Source organism: Balaenoptera physalus (genome assembly GCF_965194825.1).
Source record: "Balaenoptera physalus genome assembly, chromosome: 10".
NCBI classification, from domain to species: Eukaryota; Metazoa; Chordata; class Mammalia; order Artiodactyla; family Balaenopteridae; genus Balaenoptera; species Balaenoptera physalus.
Window position 1 is genome coordinate 114,086,573 of NC_138889.1, and position 23,482 is coordinate 114,110,054.

Below are 23,482 nucleotides of genomic sequence, written 5' to 3' on the forward strand. Positions count from 1 at the left end.
CTGCCCTCCCAAGAGAACCAGACCCAGAGGATGAGTCAGAACTAAAAAAAATATTTCATTTCATTCTGAATAAAAAACGGAACAGACAGAACTCTTGGAAATCCTGAAACAATGTCATTGCTACGGCAAAATTTCACAGAAATCATCGCACAGGGCGTGGGGGCCAAGCCCAGGCCCTGCCGGCTACGACGGCCGCCTCTCTGGGGTGGGCACAGAGGGGGCAGCAGCCTGGGGGGCCAGAGAGGGGCAGGCACGGGTGGTGGCTGTGCCCCTGGATGAGCCCCGCTGGGTCCCCAGGGTCCAGGCTCACAGCCTGGCCTCCAGCTGCCACGGCAGGACGGCAGCCGGGGCTGGGAGGGGTCGCTGGTCCTCAAGGGGCCTCCTTGCGGGCGGCCTTGCGGCTGCGCATGCCCCACATCCCCCGCTTAGAGTGGTAGTGGTGATAGAAGTTCCGCACTCGGAGCCGCTCCACCTCCAGCCCTGCCTGCAGGACCCTGGGTGGGGAGGGGGAGTCAGGGCTGCCCCTCAGCCCAGAGGATCTTTGGGGGGTGATCAAGACTGGGGGTATGGGGGTGAATGGGGCTGCCCTGATTCTTCAGGACCCTGCAGGGGGAGGGCATGCATGTCAGGGCTGCGCCTGAGCCTACAGAACCCTGGGGGTGGGATGGAATGGAAGAGGTCACGCCCCTGGTCCAGGGGCTGGGGTGTCAGGGCTTCCACTACTGTCCAAGCCCAATAGGAGGAGAGGGACCCAGGAGAGACCTGTAGGGTCTGCGGGCAGAACTGGTTCAAGGGCTTCCCTGAGTCTGCAGGATCCTGGAGCTGGGAAGGGGTTTTGGGGAGTGGGGTGGCGTCCAAGGATCTCTCTAGGCCTAGCTCTGGGGGTCGGAGGAGGAGGAAAGCAGAGTCCCGTCAGCATGTGACGCCCCTCCCACCCAGGGGAGGAGGATGTGGGAGTCTCAGTCTCCGCTAGGGGGAGGGGTTCACCTGTCCAAAAGCTCCCAGTCCTCGCCGCCCCACTGGTCCCGGAACTCCTCAGTGTTCATGCCTCCAATGCGGTCGAAGTCGGACTTGTAGATCCCAAAGAGGCCGAAGCCATTCACCTCCCAGTAACCTGGCGGGGATGGGGTGCCCTTCAGACACCAGGTCCGGCAAGCCCTTCCTCAGGAGGGCTCTCAGGGTCACTCCAATGTGTCGGTCATAACCTGGGAGGCCTGTGCGTGACTTGGGTGTTGGAGAAGGTTCTTAGGGGCCGAGCATGACCCTGGTGTTACTGGGGGGAGGACTTGGGGTCCTGGGCACTCTGGGGGTCCTAGAGGCCACAAGGAATCCCAGGCGTTATAAGGGGCATTGATGGGGCCCTAGGCCTGCCTTGCGGGTTGGGAGGCCCCCGGGGGCCTGGGTTTTGCCCTGGCACGGGTGGGACCCCTGACGTTACCGAGGGGCATTCAGGGCGTTACCGTGAGGGTCCCCTGGCGAGCTCCCGCAGCCCAGCCGCATGACCACGGGCGCAAAGGCCAGCCTGCCCTCCACGCAGTGCTTGCGGATGCCATCCAGGATGCCGGGGGGGAAGTGGATGTGCAGGTCGCAGAGGAAAACGATGCTGCTGGCATCCTGGAGACAGCGGGCAGGTCTGAGCCTCGCCCTCTCCTCCGGAAGGGCACCCCCCGCCCCCAGCCCATCTCATTCTCTCCACCCGCACCATCCTGCCCATGCACCTCCACCGCGGCCACTCCAGCTTGCAACCCCGCGGAGCGCTCAAAGTTCCCGGTCCGCCTTAGGTATTGGTATCTGGGGGAGGAAGGGGATATGGGGTGGGAAATCACAGCCACCCATCTCTGGGGGCGGGGGCAGGAAAACCCACGCCGGTCCGGGGGGAGGGAAGATGTGCTTGGCCCTCTCCGGTAGGTGGGGGGCGCCGTTACCTGGGCAGTGGCGCCGCGCGGAGGGCCCGCTCCACGTCCATGTCCTCGCTCTCGAAGTCCACCAGGATGACATTGAAGCGAGAGTCCCCTGTACGGGCGTGCAGCGCAGCCATGTCTGCCAGGAACTGTACCACCCAGCGCGCCTGGTTCTTCACTGGAGAAGAATGGGGATACTGAACCCACCTGGACCCGACCTGGCGGTACCCTGCCCAGGACCAGTGGCACTCCCCCCCTCCCCATAAGGTCTGCTGGACAAGGCTCCCCTCCGCCCGCCACCCCGCAATCCCAGGTGGCTGGTCGGCCAGCCCCACTCCCGCGCACCTGGCACGATGAAGTGCACCATCACATCCTGGCGCCAGGCCAGGCGCAGTGGCCGGCACAACTCCGGGCGGCCGTCGGGGCGCGCGGAGGCGGCTGGAGCAGGCTCGGGACTATCCCCGTCTCCATCTGTGTCGCCGGCACGCGCCCCGGGCAGGCGCAGGAAGACGTACTCAGACAGGCGCAGCCTGCGCCCGCCGCGCTCCTGGAGCTCCAGCTCCAGGAGGAAACGGCTTCCCCGCGCGGAGTCCCGGCGCTTCTCCACGTTCACGATGCGCAGAAGAGCGTACCGCCTGCGGGGTGGGACCCAGTCAGCCCCCTCGGGCTCCGAAGCTGCGTCCACGACTCCAACCCCATTCTTCTCACAAGCCGCCCCCAGCCGCAGAAATGAGGTGGCCACTCAGGTGGGGTGCCGCACGTCCCCCGTCCCCCATCACACCTCAAGGCCTGCTGGGGCCCACATTCCGGGGCTCCCTCTCCGTGGGGCAGCCCATAAGGGAGGCGTCCCCAAGCCCAGGCCAGTCCTCTCCTCGGTGCCACCACTCCTGTCCACAGCTGCACGCTCAGAAACCTTTAGGGGCACCCACTGCCCACAGGACGAGGTTCAGACATCTGAATTCTAAGCCGGTAAACGGTGTCTACCTTGTGGCCTCAATACGCCCTCAGGTTAGATGAGCAAGCTTCCTCTTCCCGTGGGGTCTTTGCCCTAGGTGTCCCCTGCCTGGATGCTCGCCCCATGCTCCCCGCCCTCCTCTCCAAGGTCCTGGGTGCCTCCTCTGAGAAGCCTCCTTTTTGCCCCCCCAGCACCAGCGCAGGGGCTGCCCTGATCTCTGGGGAAGAAGCCTCCGGGCCTTCAGCTGCTGGCCCTTCCCCAGCCCTGGCCTGCGAAGATAGGGCCCCGCCCTTGACTAGGGCACTCTCCCTTCTATAGCACGTCCCCGCCCCCCGCCCTTTGCAGCCAGTATCCCTCACCCTCGGAGCCTACCAGTGTGACCTCCCAGGGGTCTAGATTCCTCCCTTCACCCCCTGCCCATCCCCACCACGCTCTCCTCAAGTACCAGGGACTTTCTGCCCCAAACGCTCTGGGTCTGTGCTCTCGCTCCTTGGGCCACCCACACCCTTGCACGGCTTAGGGAAGGTGGGGCTGCAGCCATGACCTTTCTGCTGGACAGACCCCCTCATGCCCATGGGACAAGGAGCTGCTCCCAGGAAGCTCAGAGCCAAGTGCAGGCTCGCTTTCTCAGCCACCTAGAAATCAATCTACCCCAGCCCCTGCCAAGGGTCCAGGCCATCCCATCGCCGCCCTGGACCAAGCCCTGTCAGTCATGGGCTCCCCCTTCCACCCCCTCCTCTCCAACACAGCCACATGCTTGTCTGTGATCCAGATGGGCCAAACCTGTGTCCTGCTCTAAACTGAGTATCGGAGGCAAGAAAAATGACTCCTGCACCTGGCCTTCCAGGACCATGGGGCCTGTCCTCTGCCCACCAGCCTCCTGGCCAGCCTTTGCCTGTCTCTGCAGGTCCTGCCCCTACTTAAGGGCTCAGCACAGCTCTGAGAACCCCTCAGGGCCTCCCCTCAGGTCAAATTGGGGCCCCCACTCTCCAACCCTCATACCTACTTGGGGTGGAGACAAGACTGGATTCCTGGGGCCTGGGGGAGACCAGAAGGGCCAGTGGGGCAGGAACCCTGAGCCCTCCCCTGAGGACCAAGACCCCAGCCAGCAAGATGCCAGTGGGGAGAGGGATCCAGGGGTTCCTAGCCTGGCCTTCGTGTGTGCCTCTATCTGGAAGAGAGACCTGGGTGGCTCGGCTCCATCCTCAGGTCCAGGTCCAAGGTGATAGGTGTGGGATTTGGAGGTGCAGGACAGGGGAGCCAGCCCTGGGTGCTGGGAGAAAGGCTCCTAACACAGGACAGGGGCCCTGGGCAGTAAGGGGCCCCAGAAGGGTGAGAAGACACTTCCGGGGAGGGGGGGCGTGTACCATTCCCAGAGCAGCGCCCCGTTAAACCCTGGGGAAGTCTGAGGGTCCCACGGAGGCCAAGCGCGTCCCTTCCCACGCGCGCCCCACCCTCGCACCCTCCGTGGCGCGCGTTGAGCCGCTCCATGTACTGGGCCACCACGTCCACGGCCTCGGCCTCCGGCAGCTGCAGGTTCCCCGACACGTTGCAGCGCAGGTCGTTCCAGTCCGAGCGCAGCATCTCGAAGTCCACGTTGCCCACGCTGAACGTGCGCTGCCAGTTGATAGCGTCCTCGCGCCAGCGGCCGCGCCCCGGGCCGGCCTTCTCTTCGCTGTCCTCCGACGCAGCCTCTTCGCCCTGCGCCCCTTCCTCGTCGTCCCCTTCCTCCTCTTCCTCATTCTCCCCGGGCAGCTGTGGCCTGGACACCTGGGACAAGCTCAGGAAGGAGGTCACGGGCTGCGCTTCGGACGAAGAGTTCGAGTCCGCGGTGGGGGCCGTGAGTCCCGGCTCGCGTGCCTGGCCCTCTCGGCTCCCCTGGGTGGCCGGGGCCGGGGGCCTCAGCTTTGCGGCCTGGGGGCCGCCGGTCCTGCGGCCTCGAGCCCGGGGTGGGCGTGGGCGCGCGCGCAGCTGCACCCGGGGTTGGGGCCTGGGGCGCAGGAAGACGCCAGGGAAAGGCGGGCGGGGAGGGCCGCGTGGGCTGAGCTGCGCCGGGGCCCGGGGCGGGGCCCGCAGTCCCGGCCGCACCCGCGTGACATACACTTTCGGGGGCCGCTCGGCCGCGGCTGCTGGGCGGGGCGGAGGCGCACGGCCCCAGAAGAGCGGAAGGGGGCGGGCGGCCCAGCGCAGCGCCCGCGAGCGCCGGGGGGTCGGCCGGCCCAGGGGGGCGGGAGGCGTTGGCAGGGCGGGAGTGGCCGGGGCCTCGGTGGGGGCCGCGGGGGCGGGGTGCCGGCGGCCGACCGGCGTTCGGGGCGCCTCGGTGGGCTCCAGACCGTCGAGTAGCTCCCCGTCGTCCTCGTCGTCCAGGAAGTCTGTGGGCAGCGCGGGTGAGCTGCGGCGCCAGGGCGGGCCCAGCTGAGGGGGTGGGGGGCGCTGGGGGCACTCACCGTCTGGGTTGAGGAAGAGAAAGGCTCGGCGCTGCACCTCCTCCTCTTCGTCTTCCTCCCCCTCCTCCCGGTCCATCTTCATGTATTTGTAGAACCCAAACCTGGGGCCGGGGCGGGGCGTCAGAGACCAGGCTCGGGCCGAGGCCCCGCCCATGCTTCCTTGGGCACCACCCACCCACCTTTCCAGATACAGCGGCGACTCGCGGTAGAAGCACTTGTTGTCCGTCTCCATGTGAGTCAGGCGTGTGTGGTCATTGGGATAAACGAAGGACAGGTACACCTGGGGCGGGCAGAGGGCTCAGGTTGGGGCGTCTTCCAGAGGGTCTGGAGGAGGCTCCGGGGACCCTGGGAAGAGGGAGGCCTGGGTCTCAGGGAAGACCTTGGTGAGGGGCACTTACAAACTGCAGTCCCTGGTATCTTGCGATGGGAAAGTCCTTGACGACGTAGGTGGGGGCGTAGGCGCAGGGCTCCAGCACATTCTCCAGACTCCAGGGCTCCACCCGAGGCGCTACGGGAGGCGTGGTCACATTGTGACCTGAAACCCCTGCCCTGCCCCCCACCCCACCCCACCCCACCCCACCCCGGGGGGCCTCCTCTCACTGAGGAAGAAGGTGTCTCGGGGATCGGGCCGCAGCATGTCGGCTCTGGGCTCCTCCTGCAGCAGGCGCCCCCCAACGTGGCTGGCTGGAGACTGGGGCACATGGGCCACGTGGTCCATCTTCAGGGCTGACTCATCTAGGGGCAGAGGATGTGTGGGGACCCCAGGAGTTCCTAGAGACCCCTCCTCACCCATACCCAGACACCACCCCAAAGAGGCCGCCCATCAGGAGCCCTCCCGCTTCCCCATAGAGGCACTGGGCTCCGCACCTGTATACAGGGAGATGTGAGCAGAGCCTATGACCTCGAACTTCAGACCCGGCAGGAAGGCTCGCCACTGGGGGTTCGGGAGGGTGGTCAGGACCAGAGGATGGGGGTCAAGGTGGGAACACAGCTGGGTCAGGGAGGAGTGAATCTTCCCTGACGTGGGGCTGGGGAACTAGTAGGGGCAACCCCTTCACGGATGCAGGAAGCTTGGGGTGGGGTGGTGGATGGGACAGCGGTCCTGAGAAGGTATAGCACGGAAGCTGGAGAGGCCCAGAAGGCTGGGGTCCCTGGAGGCAGGTGAGGATGCCTTTCCTGACATCCTGGGTGCTTCCTGACCTTCTGGTTATGGCCTCTGCCCCCACCTCCTCCCGGTTCTGCAGCCACTGCCCTTCTGGAGGTCAGAGCTGGCCCCCCAGCTCCCCGCTGGACCTCCCCATCTGCACTTCCCCCACTTCTGTGGCTGTGCCTTCCCAGTCTCCCTTGCAGACTCTCCCTCCCCCACCACTCTCACGTTGGGGTTCCTGGGGGCTGTCCCAGGCCCTCTTCCCCTCCCAGCTCATCCTGGGCCCTTAGTCACCCCCTCAGCTTCCTCAACATCACCCCAAATCTGCATCTGCAGTCTGGACCCTCTGCTAAGCTGAGCTAGGGTGATGCCCACCACACACAAACCAGACACCTGCAACCTCCCACCACCCCCTAGCCCACCCTGGTCACCACCCCACACCCAGCCAGGCTCAGACTCTCAGTCGCTGGGCATCTCCCTCCACCCCCCCCGCCCCCCACCCCGACCTTCCACTTCTTCCATTCCCACCTCCCTGGTTCAGGGACCGATGGATGGCCACCCACGAAAATCCCTCCCAACAGGCAGCGGCCAGAGGGTTTTCCCTGAAATGCAAAGCCAGTTGCCTCATCCTCAGGAGGAAGCCCTGCCGGATCTGGCCACCAGACTGCTTGGAGTTCCAGAAGACTCCAGGTGGTTCCATTCCTCTGCTGTTCTCGAGACCTGGAATTCATCTTTGCGCCCCAGATTCTCTCCCCACTGGTCTCCCTGTGAATGTCTCTCATCTCTCAAGAATCTGCTCAAGGGCCACTTCCTCTGTGAGCACAAGCCCCGTCCCTGAGCATCTGCTTTGTTAGCTAGATGGGAAGCTTCTCTGGGGGGGCGGGCGGGGTCCACACCGTTGTCCTGCGGGGAGTGGCCGGAAAGAGGAGGGCAGGGCAGGGGAGGTGGGGTCTCCAGAAGCCCTCAGAGGGCAGCCGCACTCACGCCCACTTCCACGTGGTCCGAGCCGCGGTCGTCCTGCTTGTGCAGTAGCTCAAAGTAGTACCTCCGGGAGGCCATGAGCCTGGGGACGGGAGGAGTGAGGGGGCGGGCCCACCATGCCCCAGAAGCCCCAAACAGATGGGGAGCCCACAGGAGGTGGGGCTTGAGGGGGCAGCATAGCAGCAGCGGCTTCACGCATGCACGTGTCACCCACTCCTCACACACACACGGGTACACACTCATGCACACACTCCCACACTCACTCACCGCCTGGGCTTGGACACCTGGGAGCTGAACTTGGTGAATTCTCCGGGCGCTGTCCACTCCGAACCAGTCTGGAGGGTAACAGAGAAGGGGCAGGGGGCTCACGCTCTCCTTGGGGCACCAGCCCCATCCAGCCCCGCCTCCTGAGAAGCTGGAGGGGCCAGGTGACCAAGCCGCAGGAGGCCCACGAAGACAAGCGGTGTGGATGGAGGGCTGGGCTGCGCGTGGGGGTACCTTGCCCACAAAGGCCACCAGCTGGGCGCCCGCCGGGCTCTCGGTTGGGCTCAGCCAGAACTCCGAGTTGTCATCCGAAGCCACGGAGAACTGGACATCTCCTAGGCCACAGGACCACAGGACAGGGCTCAGGGGTCGGTGGGGGCTTCGTGACACCCTGCCCCCCACACCCCCGTCCCCGCACCATCTCTCGCCGGGTGGATGAAGCCGAAAATCCGGAGGCCGTAGTTCTTCCACTTGGGGGACACAGCCAGCTTCTTCACGGTGGTGCGAGTCTGGGGGGGCAGCGGCCTCTGACGTCAAGGTCCCCGCCCACCTGCGGGCCGGCCGCCCCCCACCCCAGCACTCACATGAGGGAAGAGCGGGAAGTGAAGGTTCCTCCTGAGATGGCCCACGGCGCCCCCGCACCAGTCCTCGAACACGTGCAGGTTCACCTGCCCCTTGTACTGAGGGTGGGAGGAGGGCTTACCTTCTGCACAGCTGCCTCCGGCCCTCCCCAAGCCCGAGCCGCTGGGCAGAGCTCACCTCCTCCCGCCACGAGGGCGCCTGACGGGTGAGGTTGAGCGACAGTGGCCTTCCAGCCCCCCCGGGAAACAGCACGTCTGGGTCCCGACCTTCGGGCTACGGGAGAGAAAGGGCACCAGGGTCAAAGCTGAGAAATGTGAGGGCAGGAAGAAGTCACACAACTACACACACACACACACACACACACACACACACACCAGGCTCAGACACAGTGCGTGACACAGCCCGCCACACACGCCGGTTCACTTGACAGACATCCCTTCCACATGTAGCCATGAAGCCCTGACTCCATCACGCCCCGCCGTGCACACCCACCCGAGCAGACCCTTGGCCACCCCACGTGCAGCAGCTGCGTCCACCCGGGCTGGGGCCACGCTCCGTGCTGGAGCGCTGTGTCCTCCCTGCACACGGCCCACAGGTCCTGAGGCCACCGGCGCAGGAGTGGCCTTGGGTCTCGTGTGTGCTGTGGCGTTCCTCCCCGCAGCCCTGCTCACCACCCGCTCCTCCTCACGGCTCTCGCTGGAGTCCTCGGCCCTCTGTGTGGACAGTGCAGCCCGGATGCCCCGGCCATCTGTCACACCGCTCAGCTTCTCACCGTCTGCGGGCGGCACATGAGGCGTGACTGGGGTCCAGGCTCTCCAAGGCCACAGCCCCTGCCGCTGGGGTCAGCTGGGGGCAGGATGGCCAGTGGTGTCTCCACTGAAGCCCTCCCTCCCCACGTCTGCCCCTTCATGCTACCCGATGCCCCACCCTACAGCTGGAAGTGCTCTCGGCTGGGCCCTTCTCCCACATCCCACCTCCGTGGGGACGGCCCTTGCCTGAGTCCCCCACCTGGCTTTTCCCAGCCCCCACTGGCATGAGGGAGCAGTTATGTGTATGCACATGCTAGCATATATGCATGCACACACACACCCGTGGGGCTGTTGTCATCAGTGACTCTGCCTCCAGGAAGGCCCCCAGGATTGCTCTGTGCCCTCAGCACTTTTCCCGTGTGCTGGAGTGTTTTGTGTCTGACTCCCTTACCAGAACTGAGAGCCAAGGGTTAGTGCTGGAGTTTGTTGTCAGGCGAGCTGGCACTGTGGTCTTGAGGCTACCCCAGCCCCGGCCCATGGCACGTGTGCCACCTGCTGCCCTTGAGGCCAGGGTTCAGGACCAAAGGAGCCCTGTTACCCACCTGGGCAGAGGAGGGATTGGCACACTGGTCCAGCTTCCAGAGGACATGGGGCCAAGGCGGCCCCGGAGGGAGACTGTCCCCCTGGGGATCCCTTCCGTGGACATCTCTAGAGCTTGGCACCCCCCTAACTCCCCACGCCTGGGGCAGACCACCTCCACACCTCTGCCTCCCTCAACTTCCCAGACCTCCTCCCTAAGCTGTGGGCCTGGGGTTCCATACCCTGGGATCTGAGCCTCCGAAGGCGAGGCTTTGCTGTGCGCCATGTCTGCCTCTCCTGGTGCTCCCATCCGGGGACCCCCAGTCCAGGAACCCCTCTCCTCCAGGGCCAAGCCTGGGCTTCAAAGTCTATGCCCGTCCCTCGATCCAGACCCCAGGAGCTAGGTTCCCGGACTCACACAGTTGGCCTGGGCCCTTTCTCTGGGGGAGGGGGCTGCCCGTGGTCTTGTGCCTGCGAGACTCCGGTGGTGCCTGCCCACTTGCTTCTCCCCCCAGGTCACTGTCCTCCGTCCAGCTGGGAGGCGAGCCCCTAAGAGGCTCCCGGCCAAATCCCCACAGCCTGGCCCTGATGCTCCCTGCCCACAAGGTAACTCTGGGGGTATTGGGAACCTTCCACAGTGGGGTCCCAACCCAGGATGCCATCACTGTCCTGCAGGGGCTGAGCCCCAGCACAGCAAGATCCAGACGGGCCTCCTGCCTCCTGGCTGCCAGCACCTCTGCCTGCACAGGCTGCTGGACCCCGGGCAGGTAGCCTTTCTGGTGGGAGTGAACACAGTGCTGACAGGACAGTCAGAAAGGCCTCAGACATGTCCAGCTGCTCAGCTTCCCACAAACCCTGCCCTGGTGGGAGCCCAGGTAGTGGGACAGGAGGCGGGGCTGCAGCCCCGGGGGCACCGGCTGGGTCTGCTCCTGGCAGGAGCTGCTTGAGGGTTTGATCTTCCATAACCTTGAACAGCTCCCGCCCACCCAGGAGCAGCAAGGACAGCTTCCTCGCTGGTCCAGCTGAGAGCAGAGGAGGTCCCAGAAGTGGGGTTCCCACACCTCCGCCCCCTCCCGGCTGCTGAGCTAGGCTCCCCGGCTGCTCGGGAAGCCAGGCTGGGGAGAAGTGTGGTTGCCCAGAAAACCACAAGGCAGCTGAGCGGGAGGCTGGTTATGCTCTGCGTCACTGGCTCTCGCTCCGGGGTCCTGCCTTATTTGATGGTAGCTGGGGGGCCTCTATGAGGGACTGAACAGTGCTGGGGGCCCCTAGAGGGTGTGGTAGCTGTGAGATGCGTGGACTCTGGGGGTGGGGTGGGTTGGGACAAGCCTCTGACCCCTGGCCTGGGGTGTCTGTCTGTGGTGCCAGCTGTGCGACTGAACAGGGAACTCTGGACCACTTGGTGGAGTGGCCCAGGACTTCATGGGTCAAGATCATTGTTCTGAGTCTTTGGGAAGCAAGATTCTCACCACCCATCCTAAGGACACCTCGCTTCCTTGAGAAGGGCCAGGAGCAGCTTGGCTGGGACCTCCCTGCCCTGAGGTGCTTCCTTCTCTCTCTCTCTCATCACCGCCCCCGCCCCCCCACCCCCACCCCCGCACTCTGCTCCTCCTCCTCCTCCAAGTGTGTGTCAAAAGTCACCACCTCCAAGGGGCCCTCTAGGATCCTCCTAGCTAAAGTGGCAGGACTCCTCCCCAACTCTTTCCCACATCGCTCACCAGGACCTGATTTGTGGGTTCACTGTCTGCCCCCACTGGAACGTGAGCTCGAGGAGCCTGGGAGAGTTCACGCCAGGCAGTTCGGAGCTCCCCAGGCGGGATCCCTATCCCCATGCCTCACCCCGCCTCAACACACAAGCGTCTCAGTCCCTGATCACAGGTTTACCTAGGGCACCTCCTCCAGGAAGCGTTCCAACTGCAAGGGTCAGCTCCCTCCCGCCAGCCCCCTCTCTCTCCGTCCTGAGGTTGGGTCTCTGCCCCTCCCCAGCAGATGCGAAAACCGAGGCTCTGCTAAGCAGGCACGTGTCGGAGGCGCAGCCAGACTTGGCTTCTCGGAAATCTCAGCATGCAGGGCCCGGCGGCGGCGATCTCCCCAAGAGCCCACCGTTAACCCCGTCACTCACTACCCGCTCCAGGCCAGACCCCGGCGTCCGCCAGGGTTCGGGGACGCTCCCCAAGAGGGTCGCGCACGTCACTGCTGACGTCATCGGCGTTCTGGCCGGGCTGAGCCGAACCGCGCCCCCTGCCCCAATGTCGCCGAGCTGGGAAGGGCGGACGGGGTCTCCGGGCGGGCCTGACCCACGCCGAAGCCTGGGCGCGATGGGAGGGCCCGGGCCCGGCGCTGCTCGCGACCCTCCCCGCCCCCCGCCCCCAGGGCGCGCGCCCCCTCCCGTACCTCGCCCGTAGCCCAGCCGCTGGCGCAGCGCGCGGCCCTGGCGCACCAGGCTCAGGTGCACGTACGTGAGCCACGCGGCGCAGGTAAGCAGCACCAGCAGGAGCAGCAGCTTGATCTGTTTGCGGATCTTCTTCGCCGGGAACCACGGCATCGCGGCCGCCTCCGCCCCGGGCCGCGCTCAGCGGCGCCGCCGCGGCCCCCCGCTCCAGCGCGCCCCGCGCCGCGTCCCCCGGGCCCGCATGGCCCTTTGTCCGCCGCCCGCGGCCCCAGGGTGCGGCCGCGGCCCCGGGCTGCCCTTGGCCGAGGGCACGGGCTGGGCGGCGGAGCGGCTGCCGGCGGTGCCCCCGCCCGGCCCCGCCTGGCCGCTCGGGCTCCAAGCTCCTGGGGGCCTCGGCGGGACGGAGCAGCATCCACGCTGCGGTGCTACCCACCGTGAAACGGGCCCGGCCACCGCGCCGCGCGAGCCAATCCGGGCCCGGCCAGCCTGCGGGGAGCCAATCCACGGCGCCGGGGGCGGGGCCGGCGTGTTAGGGTGTGCCCGCCGCTGGTCTCCACGCAACGCGCGCGCATCCACCTGGGCGCGTCGGCCCGCGCAGCGCGGGGACGCGGGGTCCTGGGGATGCGGAGGACCCGGGATGCGGTGTATGGGGAGGTGTGAAGGACCGGGGACAGGGGTCAAGGGTCAGAGAATGCACGGGACAAGGAGTGGTGCATAGGACCGGGGGACATAGGGACCCGGGGTCACGGGGGGTACTGATGGAGGCCGCGGGAGGAGCAGGCTATGGGTCGGGGGACAGTGGGGACACGGGGAACAAGGGTGTAGGGACGCGTGATGGGGAGACACTAGGAGCTCGGGGAACGTGAGGGGGAGGATGCGGGCAGCCTGGGCTTGCAGTTGGAGTAAGCCTCTTGCTAACAATGAACCCAGGAGGAATGGGGCTCAGACAACGTGGGGAGGAGAAAAAGGAAGTTTGGGGGAGAGACATAAGGGGGTAAGTGATGATGGTGGGTCAGCGGGGCTGGGGGCGCGTGGGTGCACAGGCTCCATGCAGGCAAGGCTGAGGAGGGTCTCAAAAAGCACCTGGCTTCACCCTGAGGGGCATGAGGAGCCACCAGAGGACTTAGCGTGGAGGGCCAGGGTCTGACCTGGCTGCCAGGTGGACAGGGGCAGCAGAGGCGCGTGCTGGCGGCCTCCACTGAGGGCAGGGTGAAGAAGGAGAGGAGGTGCCCCGGCTGTCTGGAAGGGGACAGGAGGGAACCTAGCCCTCCCATTTCTGACCTGAGCCTGGGGTCCGAGGTGTGGCTCTTGCTGAGCTGGAGGTGGGAGGGGAGTGTGGGCTGATGCTGAACTTTGCCCACTTGGTTCCCATTCCTGCCTGGGCCACCGCCACCCCTGCCTGCCCTGTCGTCTCCTCCAGCACTCCCTCTGCCCAGCTGCCAGGCTGACTCCTCTCTCTGTCCCTTCCTCCATCCGTTAGCGTTTTCTGTTATTGTGTAACGAGCCACCCAGCATCAGGGTTGTAAAGCAACTGTTAGTTAAGCTCCTGGAGTCTGTGGTTCGGGACTTCCGACGGGGCCCCGCAGGACAGCTCTCCTCTGCCCCAGGATGTCTTGGGCCTCAGGCGGGAAGATGTGACCAGCTGGGGGCGACTCCGGTGGCCGGGCTGGACTCATCTGGAGACTTCTGCACCCTCGTGTCAGGGCTTTGGCAGGGATGGTTGGGCTTGGCCAGGATGATTAACCAGAGCACCTGGGTACGGCCACTCGGGGGCAGTGGCCTCTGGGCTCCAACGAACAGGGCAAAGCACCTGGAGAGTCACGGCATGCCAATTCTGCCACACGCTGTCATAGGCCACCCAGCCTTGAGAGGAGGGGACGTGGACCCCACCTCATCTTGGCAAGATCATCCAGGAAGTTGCAGTCTTAACACTGCCACACTATCCTTTTTTCCCTTTTATTTTGACCTCAGGGCGTAGACTCAAGTTGGCCACTTTCCACCATCCTGTTGATCTGTCGTCTGTCCTGTGAGCGACCCCTACATCTCTTCAAACCTTCCCCTGCCCCATTCTTGTTCTTTCCCCTCCTCCAATCCACTTGCCATATCCATGTTGTCTGCACATTCATTAAGATATTCATCACATTGTGTGTATTTTAAACACTATATCAATAGTTTTGTGCTGTAAATCTCATTGTGTTTCTCCAAACCTCACATATACAAATGTATATCTCCATGTTGCCGTGTGTGCACTGCTTTCCCTGGTCCTCCACCATGTTCCCATTCGGCCAATAGATACCTGGGGTCCTTGGGAGCCAGAGACTTAAGGGGCACAGTAACTAACAAGGCAGATACAGTCCCTCCCTTCGTGGAGTTTCTGTTTTCCTAGGCAAAGGCACATGTGAACAAGCAATAGTTTCCAATGGTGATAAGTGCTGTGAAAACAATAAAGCGTGATGATGGCCTAGAGAGATGAGGGGGAGGGTTTCTTCTTCATTTTTTTTTTTTCAAATGTTGGGTTTTAAAATTTTTATTTTATTTAATTAATTTATTTATTTTGGCTGCGTTGGGTCTTCGTTGCTGCGCGCGGGCTTTCTCTAGTTGCAGCGAGCAGGGGGCTACTCTTCGTTGCGGTGCGCGGGCTTCTCATTGCGATGGCTTCTCTTGTTGTGGAGCATGGGCTCTAGGCACGCGGGCTTCAGTAGTTGCGGCATGTGAGCTCAGTAGTTGTGGCGCGCAGGCTTAGTTGCTCTGCGGCATGTGGGATCTTCCCGGACCGGGGATCAAACCCATGTCCCCTGCATTGACAGGTGGATTCTTAACCACTGCGCACCAGGGAAGTCCCACACACTCCTACTTTAAACCATTCTTAACTTCCAAATTAAAACAAAGGCAAAATCATGCTTCTGCTTAATATGATGCAAGTATCCTGGCTAAAAAGAGGTTAATCTCTCCAGAAGAGACTGATGAACATTTCACATCACTTTATCCATCTTTGGGTGGTACTGACTCTAAATGAATAATACGTTCTCTTTAAGAATGTTGAACACTTGAACACTCTCAGAGAGAGAGTGTGATCATTAATAACAAACACTGGGATGTGAGGTCAACTATTGTTAACATACGTTAGGCAGAAGGGGTGGGAGAGGAACAGGGAGGAAGGAGGGCGGGTGGAACTAGCACAGGTGTGCCTCGCGTGAAGGGTAGGGTGAGGCTCTCGTTACTACGGCAGCCACGTGGCGGTCGCTGGCGCCTTCGTCCCCTGCCCACTCCACGTTCCCTGCGTCCTCAGCCAGCACCTCAGCTGCTCATGGTTCTTTGTCTGATGGAGTGGCCCCAAGGGTCTGTGCCTGTTTTGGGTGGTTCTAGTTTTCTGTTGGTGTTTACTCCAGGACCAAGGGACACTCAGAGACACCCTAGAGTGTCTCCTGCCTTCCAGACATCGCCTGCTTACCCAGCTCTGTCATGAAAACTCAGCCCCCCCTCTATGACCGTCATCCCCACCGGGCGCAGTGAGCTTCTGTCGATTCCCTGGCGTGAGGAGCCCCCAGTGGCCAGGTAGCTGTCAGCTGCAGTCTGATGTGCCCCCTGGTGGATGCGCTCTAGGGCTTGCCCGGGACTGAGGGGATCCCAGGATGTGGGACTTTCAGTTTTTTTTAATTTTTTTTTTAAATTAATTATTTATTTATTTTATGGCTGTGTTGGGTCTTCGTTTCTGTGCGAGGGCTTTCTCTAGTTGCGGCAAGTGGGGGCCACTCTTCATCGCGGTGCGCGGGCCTCTCACTATCGCGGCCTCTCTTGTTGCGGAGCACAGGCTCCAGACGCACAGGCTCAGTAATTGTGGTTCACGGGCCTAGTTGCTCCGCAGCATGTGGGATCTTCCCAGACCAGGGCTCGAACCTGTGTCCCCTGCATTGACAGGCAGATTCTCAACCACTGCGCCACCAGGGAAGCCCAACTTTCAGTTTTAAACCTAGGAAAGTCCTGGCAAACCAGGATAGCTAGTCACCCTAATGCACCCCTCCCTCGGAATCTGAGACCACTGAGAGCAATCACATACACGCCGCTTCCACTGACAGGGCACCCACTGACAGGGCACCGCTGTGCGCCCGGCCGTTCGGCTCGGCGGTCACACCCCCCCCCGTGATGGCAGCTCAGGTGGCATAATAACTGCGGCTCATGGCCGAGTGCTCGGTACCCAGGCGGTTATCTTCAGAATGTGGCAGAGCTTTGTGACGCCGCGGGGCCACACTCAGGCACCGCGGGCTCTGCTGGGTGGTGCGGCCCCTATGGTAGCGTGACGTGCTGCCGGGCTTCCTCGTCTCTGAGCCTCTCAGCTCCAGGGTCCGAGTGGTACAGCCACACGGAGTGAAAGTTGCCTCCCAGGAGCGAGACACGTCAGGCATCATGCCTCTTTCTTCCTGGTCGGAGGGACTGGATGCAGCCACTTGCCTGTGACTTGGGAAGGGATGTCTAGATGTGTACTGGCCTGCTGGACCCCTAGGCATTTCAGAGGTGGCAAGCCTGGACTTTCTGTGGAGTTTATCTTCCACTCTGGTGTACGTTTGTCCTACTGAGGGTAGTTGCTACGTTCTGCTCATTGAGTTCGAACAACATGGCATCACGCATGGAAGGACCAGTGTAGCAGCTGTGGGAGGGACCAGTGGGCCAGGTCCCCAGGGACTTGGTGTGCCGTGGGGTCGCTCTGTCTCTGAGGGAGGGCTGTGGAGGGGTGCTGCTGTCTCTCGAAAGCCGGCTCTTCCGACGGTCCCTACTAGCCGGGATGGAAAGACCCCTCGCTCAACGGCTGGGCTCCCGGCTAGGAGCCAGTGGGGCTTTGCTTCAGCAGCGAAACCACGTCAGGAGCAGCGGCTGCGGTTGGAGTTGCCACCTGACTAGCTTTGCGGTCACTGTCTGTCGTTCTGCAGGACCCCGTCTTCTGCACAGGCCCAGTAGGAGAGCGCCGTGCTGGGCGTCCCACTCCTGGGCCCTAGGTCCTTGCCGTGGCGCCGACCTCTGCACTGCCGTCGGGGAGGCCTCACTGCTTTGCTTCACTATCTTCCTCGGCCCAGGAGGTCCTGGTGGTTCCCCTCGGCCTTCCCCCCGTAACAGCCCTCCCTCCGCGGGACAGGACACCAGCACGGGTTCTGCCAGCTGCTGAGTATACCCACTCCGATGACTGCATTCTGGAATGGGGGGTGACCACACGTGGGTCCAGGGACCCACTGGACCCACCGTTAGATAGACATGACCCAAACATTGTGGATCACCTGAGCGCCATAAGCCGCTGCTCTGACTGGTGGTCACAGGGGTGGCTTGGGTACCCTGAGAAGCCCGGGGTCTTTGCTTCCCCATCCTCAGTCACCTGGTAAGTGTCCCCGAGGGGCCTCAGGGGAACGCAGGGAGGAAGGTTCACAGTACCTTTCTGGTCACGTGACAAGGTCCTTCCTCAAGGACACGGGCCTCACTCTCATCCAAGGAGGCTTTGGGTCTGTGGACCAGCTCAGCCTGGGAAATTGGTCGGGGGTCTGTGGCTTTCTGTCACGGTGATTTAAGTCAGGCTTCTTGTCATGGACTGAACGTTTGTGTCCCCCCTCCCCAAATTCACATGCTGTAACCCTAACCCCCAATGTGATGGCGTTTGGAGATGGGCTTTGGGGAGGTAATTAGGGTTAGATGAGGCCATGAGGGTGGGGCCCTGGTCTGATGGGGTTAATGCCCTTACAGGGAGACGCCAGAGACCTCGCACTCTCTCCACGCACACCCCAAGGAAAGCCCGTGTGCACACGGAGGTGGCAGCCGCTTACAGCCAGGAAGAGGGTCTCACCAGAAGCCGGCCACACTGGCTCCCTGATCTCGGACTTCCAGCCTCCAGGGCTGCGAGGAAACAAATGTTTGTTTACGAACGCGCTCTCAGAACGGGATTCTTTCGTGTGGAGCAGACTTACTCTGTGGGTGTGAATGATGAAGACAATAGAGGTAAAAGGCCCTTTTCATCACACCATGTCCAGGGTACATACTATCAACGAAACTTATGACTGTTGACGCTGGCTGTGATCACCGGGCCGAGGCGTGCTTGTCAGGCTTCTCTGCTGTAAAATTACTCCCCCTCCCCCTTCCATCCTGTGCCTTTGGGGAGGAGGTCCCCATGCACAGCCTGCACTTAAGGGTGGGGGGGCTCTGGCTCTCCTCGCTGTGGGGTGGAGTGTTCACAGAATTTATTTGGAATTCTCAGCATGGGAGATTTGCCTCTTCTCCTCCATTTATTAATTTGTTCAATCACTTATGTCAGTGTGATCACATGGATATGTATTTTATGCTTTGGGTTATGGTACACTATTACTTTGTTGATTTTGTTCCTCAAATTGTTCCAGCTCTGGCTGCTGGGAACTCTGTCAGTTGGCTCCTGTGTCCCTTTGACACACCCTATCTTTGTGTTTTTTGTTTTGTTTTTTTGAGCACCTCCTTACCTTCCGGCTACAAGATGCTCCAGGCTCATCCTGTATATTTCTAATTCCAGTCCTAGGGTCAGCCTTTTCTTCAAGGGATTCTGGTTCCTTCCTTTTGTTAGAGAATGGTCTTAGAAACCCAGATCTGGGAGATAGATGTGTTCATTGCTGCTGGGGTCTTGTTTCTTTGTGCCCTCTCAGCAGACAGAGCAAAGAAATATATGTGCGTGCCGACCTTGCATACACACGCATGTTACAAATATTCCTGTGTGTAACCACCTGTCTCTACATGAAACGAACGTGAGTCCTCACTGGCGTCTCCAACCAGCATCTGTTAGCCAGGGATCATTCTCCCCTTGGTCGCCTGTAACCGCCCACTCCTCCGGGGTGAGACTCCCGGCCCCCACCCCCCGTGTACTTTCCTGTTCAATCCCAGCGCACGTGTACAGCAGGGACACGGTTGTTAACCCATGCCCCATGGGAAACAACTTCGCCACTAGAGCCCAGTGCTGTGTGCATGTCCCTTGCCTTCAGGCCTACAGACCCGCCTCGTTTCCAGAGTGACTGAGGTCAGCACCTTTCGTCCGGCCCCTCCTTGAGGGAGTTTCACACACTGTAAGGCAGGTATGTTCTCCTGTCACAGTCTGCATTCCTTCCTGGGGTTATTTGTTTTCTTATCACTGAGTTTTAAGAGTTCCTTGTTTATTTTGGACACAATCCTACATTGAATATATATTTTGGAAATATTTTCTCCTAATCTATGGCTTGTCTTTTCATTGTCTTTACAGTATATTTAGCAGAGCAGAATTTTAAAATTTTAATAAAGTCCAACTAATCAATTTTTTTCTTTCAGGGGCTGTGCTTATGTTGTTGTAGCTAAAAAATCATCACCAAATCCAAGCTCACCTAGATTTTCTCTTATGTTATCTTCTGGAAGATTTATAGTTTTGGTCTATGATAAATTTTTAGTTAGTTCTTGTGGAAAGTATAAGATCTGTGTCTAGAGTCATTTTTTTGCTTATAGATATCCACTTGTTCCAGGAAGTTTGTTGAGAAGACTGTCTTTCTCCATTGTATTGCCTTTGCTCATTTACCAAAGATCTGTTGACTATATTTGTATGGATCTATTTCTGGACTCTCTGTTCTGTTCCGTTGATCTATTTATCTCATCTTTTGCCAAAACCAGGCTGTCTTAATTACTGTAGCTTTGTAATAAGTCACATAGTGTCAGTCCTCCAACTTTGTCATTCCTTTCAGTATGATGTTGGCTATTCTGGATTTTTGCCTTTTCATATAAACTTTAGAATCAGTTTGTCAATATCAACAAAATAACTTGCTGGGATTTTGACTGGGATTGCATTGAATCTATAGGTCAAGTTGGGAAGAAATGACATCTTAACAATATTGAGTTCCTGTTAGTGAACATGGAATATCTCTCCCCTTATTTAGATCTTTGATTTCATTCATCAAAGTTTTGTAGTTTTCCTTATGTAGATCCTGTACATATTTTTTTTTTTTTAGATTTATACCTAAGTATTTAATTTTCTAGGGTGCTAATGTAAATGGTACTGTGCTTTGAATGTCAAATTTCCATTGTTCAATGTAAAATAGATAGCTAGTGGGAAGCAGTCGCATAGCACAGGGAGATCAGCTCGGTGCTTTGTGACCAGTTAGAAGGGTGGGATAGGGAGGGTGGGAGGGAGGGAGATGCAAGAGGGAAGAGATATGGGGATATATGTATATGTATAACTGATTCACTTTGTTATAAAGCAGAAACTAACACACCATTGTAAAGCAATTATACTCCAATAAAAATGTTAAAAAAAATTTCCATTGTTCATTTCTAGTATATAGGAAAGCGATGTACTTTTGTACATTAATAACCTTGTAATAATCGCTTATGCATTCCAGGTGTTTTTTAATTTTTTGTTTTGTTAATTCTTTGGTTTTCCTACATAGACACTATTGTCATCTGTGAACAAAGATAGTTTTATTTCTTCTTTCCCTATCTGTGTATATTTTATTTCTTGTCTTATTCCATTATCCTGGATTTCTAGTATGATGTTGAATGGAAGTAATGAGAGAGGACATCCTTGCCTTGTTCCTGATCTTAGGGGGAAAACATCTGGTTTCTCACAATTAAGTATGATGTTAGTGGTGCATTTTTTGGTAAATGATCTTGATCAAGTTGAGGAAATTCCCCTCCGTTCCCATTTTGTTGAGAATTTTATTTTTTTTAAATTAATTTATTTATTTTTAAATTTTATTATTTATTTATTTATGGCTGCGTTGGGTCTTCGCTGCTGTGCGTGGGCTTTCTCTGGTTGTGGCGAGCAGGGGCTTCTCTTGTTGAGGAGCACGAGCTCTAGGCACGTGGGCTTCAGCAGTTGTGGCACATGGGCTCAGTAGTTGTGGCTCACGGGCTTCTTAGTTGCTCTGCTGCATGTGGGATCTTCCTGGACCAGGGCTTGAACCCGTGTCCCCTGCACTGGCAGGCAGATTCTTAACCACCGTGCCACCAGGGAAGTCCCGAGAATTTTAATTATGAATTGGTGTTGGGTTTTGTCAAACGCTTTTCTGCATCAATTGATAAGATCATATTATTTTTCTTTCTTAGCCTGTAGATGTGATGGGTTACATTAATTGATTTTAAAAATATTGAATCAGTTTTGCACACCTGGAATAAATCCCACTTGGTAGTAGTATGTAATTGTTTTGTGGTGTATAATTAATTGTTGGATTTAATTTGCTAATATTTTGTTGAGAATTTTTGCAGTTCTATTCATGAGAGATATTGATCTGTAGTTTTCCTTTCTTCTTATGTCTTTATCTGCTTTTGGTTTTATTAGGTTAATGCTGGCCTCAGAATGAGTTAGGAAGCATTCTCTCTGTTTCTATTTCCTGGAAAAGATTGTAGAGAATTGGTATCATTTCTTCCTTAAATGTTTGGTACAATTCACCAGTGGAACCATCTGGGCCTGGGGCTTTCTTGTTTGGAAGATTAACTATTGATTCAATTTCTTTAATAGATACAGGCCTATTTAGTTTATTTCTCCTTGTGTGAGTTTTGGTAGTCTGTGTCTTTCAAGGAATTTGTCCATTTCATCTACATTATCAAATTTGTGGGCATAAAGTTGTTCATAGTATTCCTTTATTAACCCCTTAATGTCTATGGAAACTAGTGATGGCCCCTCTTTCATTTCTCATTGTAGTAATCTCTGTTTTCTCTTTTTATTTCTGGTTAACCTTCCTAGAAGTTTATCAATCTTATTTACTTTTTTTCCCTCAAACAACCAGCTTTTGGTTCATTGTTTTGTTTTTTTTAAATTGATTTCCTATTTTCAATTTCCTTGATTTCTGTTCTGGTTTATATCATTTCTTTTATATTGTTTTCTTTTGGCTTATATTACCTTTCTTTCTCTAGTTTCCTAAATAAGAAGTTTACATTATTGATTTTAGGTCTTTTTTTCTAATATACGCATTTATACCATAGATTTCCTTCTAAGCGCTGCTTTCACTACATCCCACACATTTTGGTAAGCTGTGTTTTCATTTTAATTTAGTTCAAATTCTTTTTTAAAAATTCCTCTTGGAACTTATTTTTTGATTCATGCCCAAGTGGTCTTGGGTTAAGCTACATGCAGCAATTGAGGCTGCAAATGGTCAGTGACACTGCTCCCATGTTTAAGCAAACCCACGTGCCGGAGATCCAAGCCAGATTCAAGCTGGGCCACCTTTTCGGATGTGGGGATGGTGGGCCTCAGATGCCTCTGCATGGGGGAATGGGGCTACCTTCCAGCCATCATCACCTCTGATTATTGCCACTTAACCCCCATCCCCAACCACGTGCTCTCATTGGACCCCCAGGTTGTCCTGGGTGGGGGACAGACCCCTGTCTTCATGCCCAGAGACAATGGTCAGAACCCCGTCTACCAGGCTGGTGAGACGGCCCAGCCCAAGTCAGCACCTGGGTGGGTCACGATGGCAACAGATGGCCAGCTTGAGCCTGCCTTGGCTGAGTGGGGAGGAGCACCTCCGGCCGTGTCTGGGTTGATACCACTGTCAGGCCCTCAGAAAAGAAGCTAAGGGTCATTGGAGATGCGACCTGCACCCCACCTGGGACTCGTGAGGGTCTGAGTCAGCATCCTGGGAGCATGGCAGCGGTCAGGTCTGTGGGTCGCCTCACCCCGCAAGTGGACTATCGAGTAAGTGTGGGACACGCTGAGCAGGAGTGGCCCAGCCCCTGTCAGCCCCTCCGACCCGTGACAATTTGAGTTTGGCTGAGGGTAGGATTGTCGAGGGAAGCTATTGGCAGGGGGCCCCCGTGCACCCTGTGTGTCATTGCTGAATGGCTGGATTGCAGGGCTGACTGTCTGAGGCCGAGTGCTTTCTGTTGCCATGACGACTGCCACTAGGCAAGTCAAGGGGACCCAGGGGGACCACCATCTCCTGCCCACTCCTGGGGGGAGGGACTTCAGTGTCTGCTGCTTGCCCCACGGCCCCAAGTCCCTCAACTATGATACGACCCACTCTGCATGCAGCCCATCACATCACCCTGGAACACAGGGCAGGGACCTGGTGCTGCCGTGTGAGGCCTGTGCGCTGTGATCCCGAGTCCCGCCGGCTCCTGTCAGCACCTGGGGAGTGGTGAGAGGTTTGTTCTTGGCATCCTCTATGAGCCCGCAGTTCTACCACCTTCCCTGCAGGGGCTGCTTAGCCCCTGCATGGGAGGCCAGACCACTCACCCAACACTGGACCAGCACAATGCAGGCCTCGCCACTGCCCCATGGCTGTCCTCCTGAGTCACCCCCCCCCCCCCCCCCCACACATCCAGATCTGGCCTCTGACCGCTTCTCTGGATTCGCGTCACTGGAGGGACTACAGCCCTTCTGTGCCCCAGGGCCCTTGCACGGCTGTCTCCTCTGGCCAGAATGTTCCCCTAGGCTTGTCCCTTAGGGAATTTCCTCCTTGGCTCTCACTGACCTCGCCCTCACTCCCTTGCGTCTCATCACATTTTCTACGTCACACTGCTTCATGAGCTT

General features: G+C 58.7%; 1 protein-coding gene and 1 long non-coding RNA gene across 4 annotated transcripts; one reads left to right on the forward strand and one right to left on the reverse strand.

Moving 5' to 3' along the window:
* Window positions 1-35: 35 nt before the first annotated feature.
* B4GALNT4 (beta-1,4-N-acetyl-galactosaminyltransferase 4) lies at window positions 36-12,436 on the reverse strand. Of its 3 annotated transcripts, XM_082477754.1 has the most exons (20): window positions 11,997-12,162; window positions 8,949-9,052; window positions 8,455-8,550; window positions 8,280-8,375; window positions 8,114-8,204; window positions 7,930-8,030; window positions 7,699-7,766; window positions 7,435-7,513; window positions 6,171-6,237; window positions 5,904-6,038; window positions 5,702-5,811; window positions 5,483-5,583; window positions 5,304-5,404; window positions 4,319-5,228; window positions 2,247-2,536; window positions 1,926-2,079; window positions 1,719-1,791; window positions 1,461-1,614; window positions 988-1,114; window positions 36-494 (listed from the first exon to the last, which is right to left on the reverse strand). In XM_082477754.1, the coding sequence occupies exons 1-20, from the start codon at window positions 12,145-12,147 to the stop codon at window positions 371-373; spliced, it is 3,132 nt and encodes a 1,043-aa protein (XP_082333880.1). In that variant the 5' UTR covers window positions 12,148-12,162; the 3' UTR covers window positions 36-370. The 3 variants fall into 3 exon arrangements, 2 of the variants coding, with proteins under 2 accessions (XP_082333880.1, XP_082333881.1); XM_082477755.1 differs by having other exon boundaries at window positions 4,319-5,404; window positions 11,997-12,436; XR_014268133.1 differs by lacking the exon at window positions 1,461-1,614 and having other exon boundaries at window positions 357-494; window positions 11,997-12,436.
* On the forward strand, window positions 12,000-20,255 carry LOC309668242. The gene is made up of 2 exons (XR_014268146.1): window positions 12,000-12,079; window positions 17,719-20,255. It is a non-coding gene; the product is annotated as an uncharacterized lncRNA (long non-coding RNA).
* The last annotated feature ends 3,227 nt before the right edge of the window (window positions 20,256-23,482 follow it).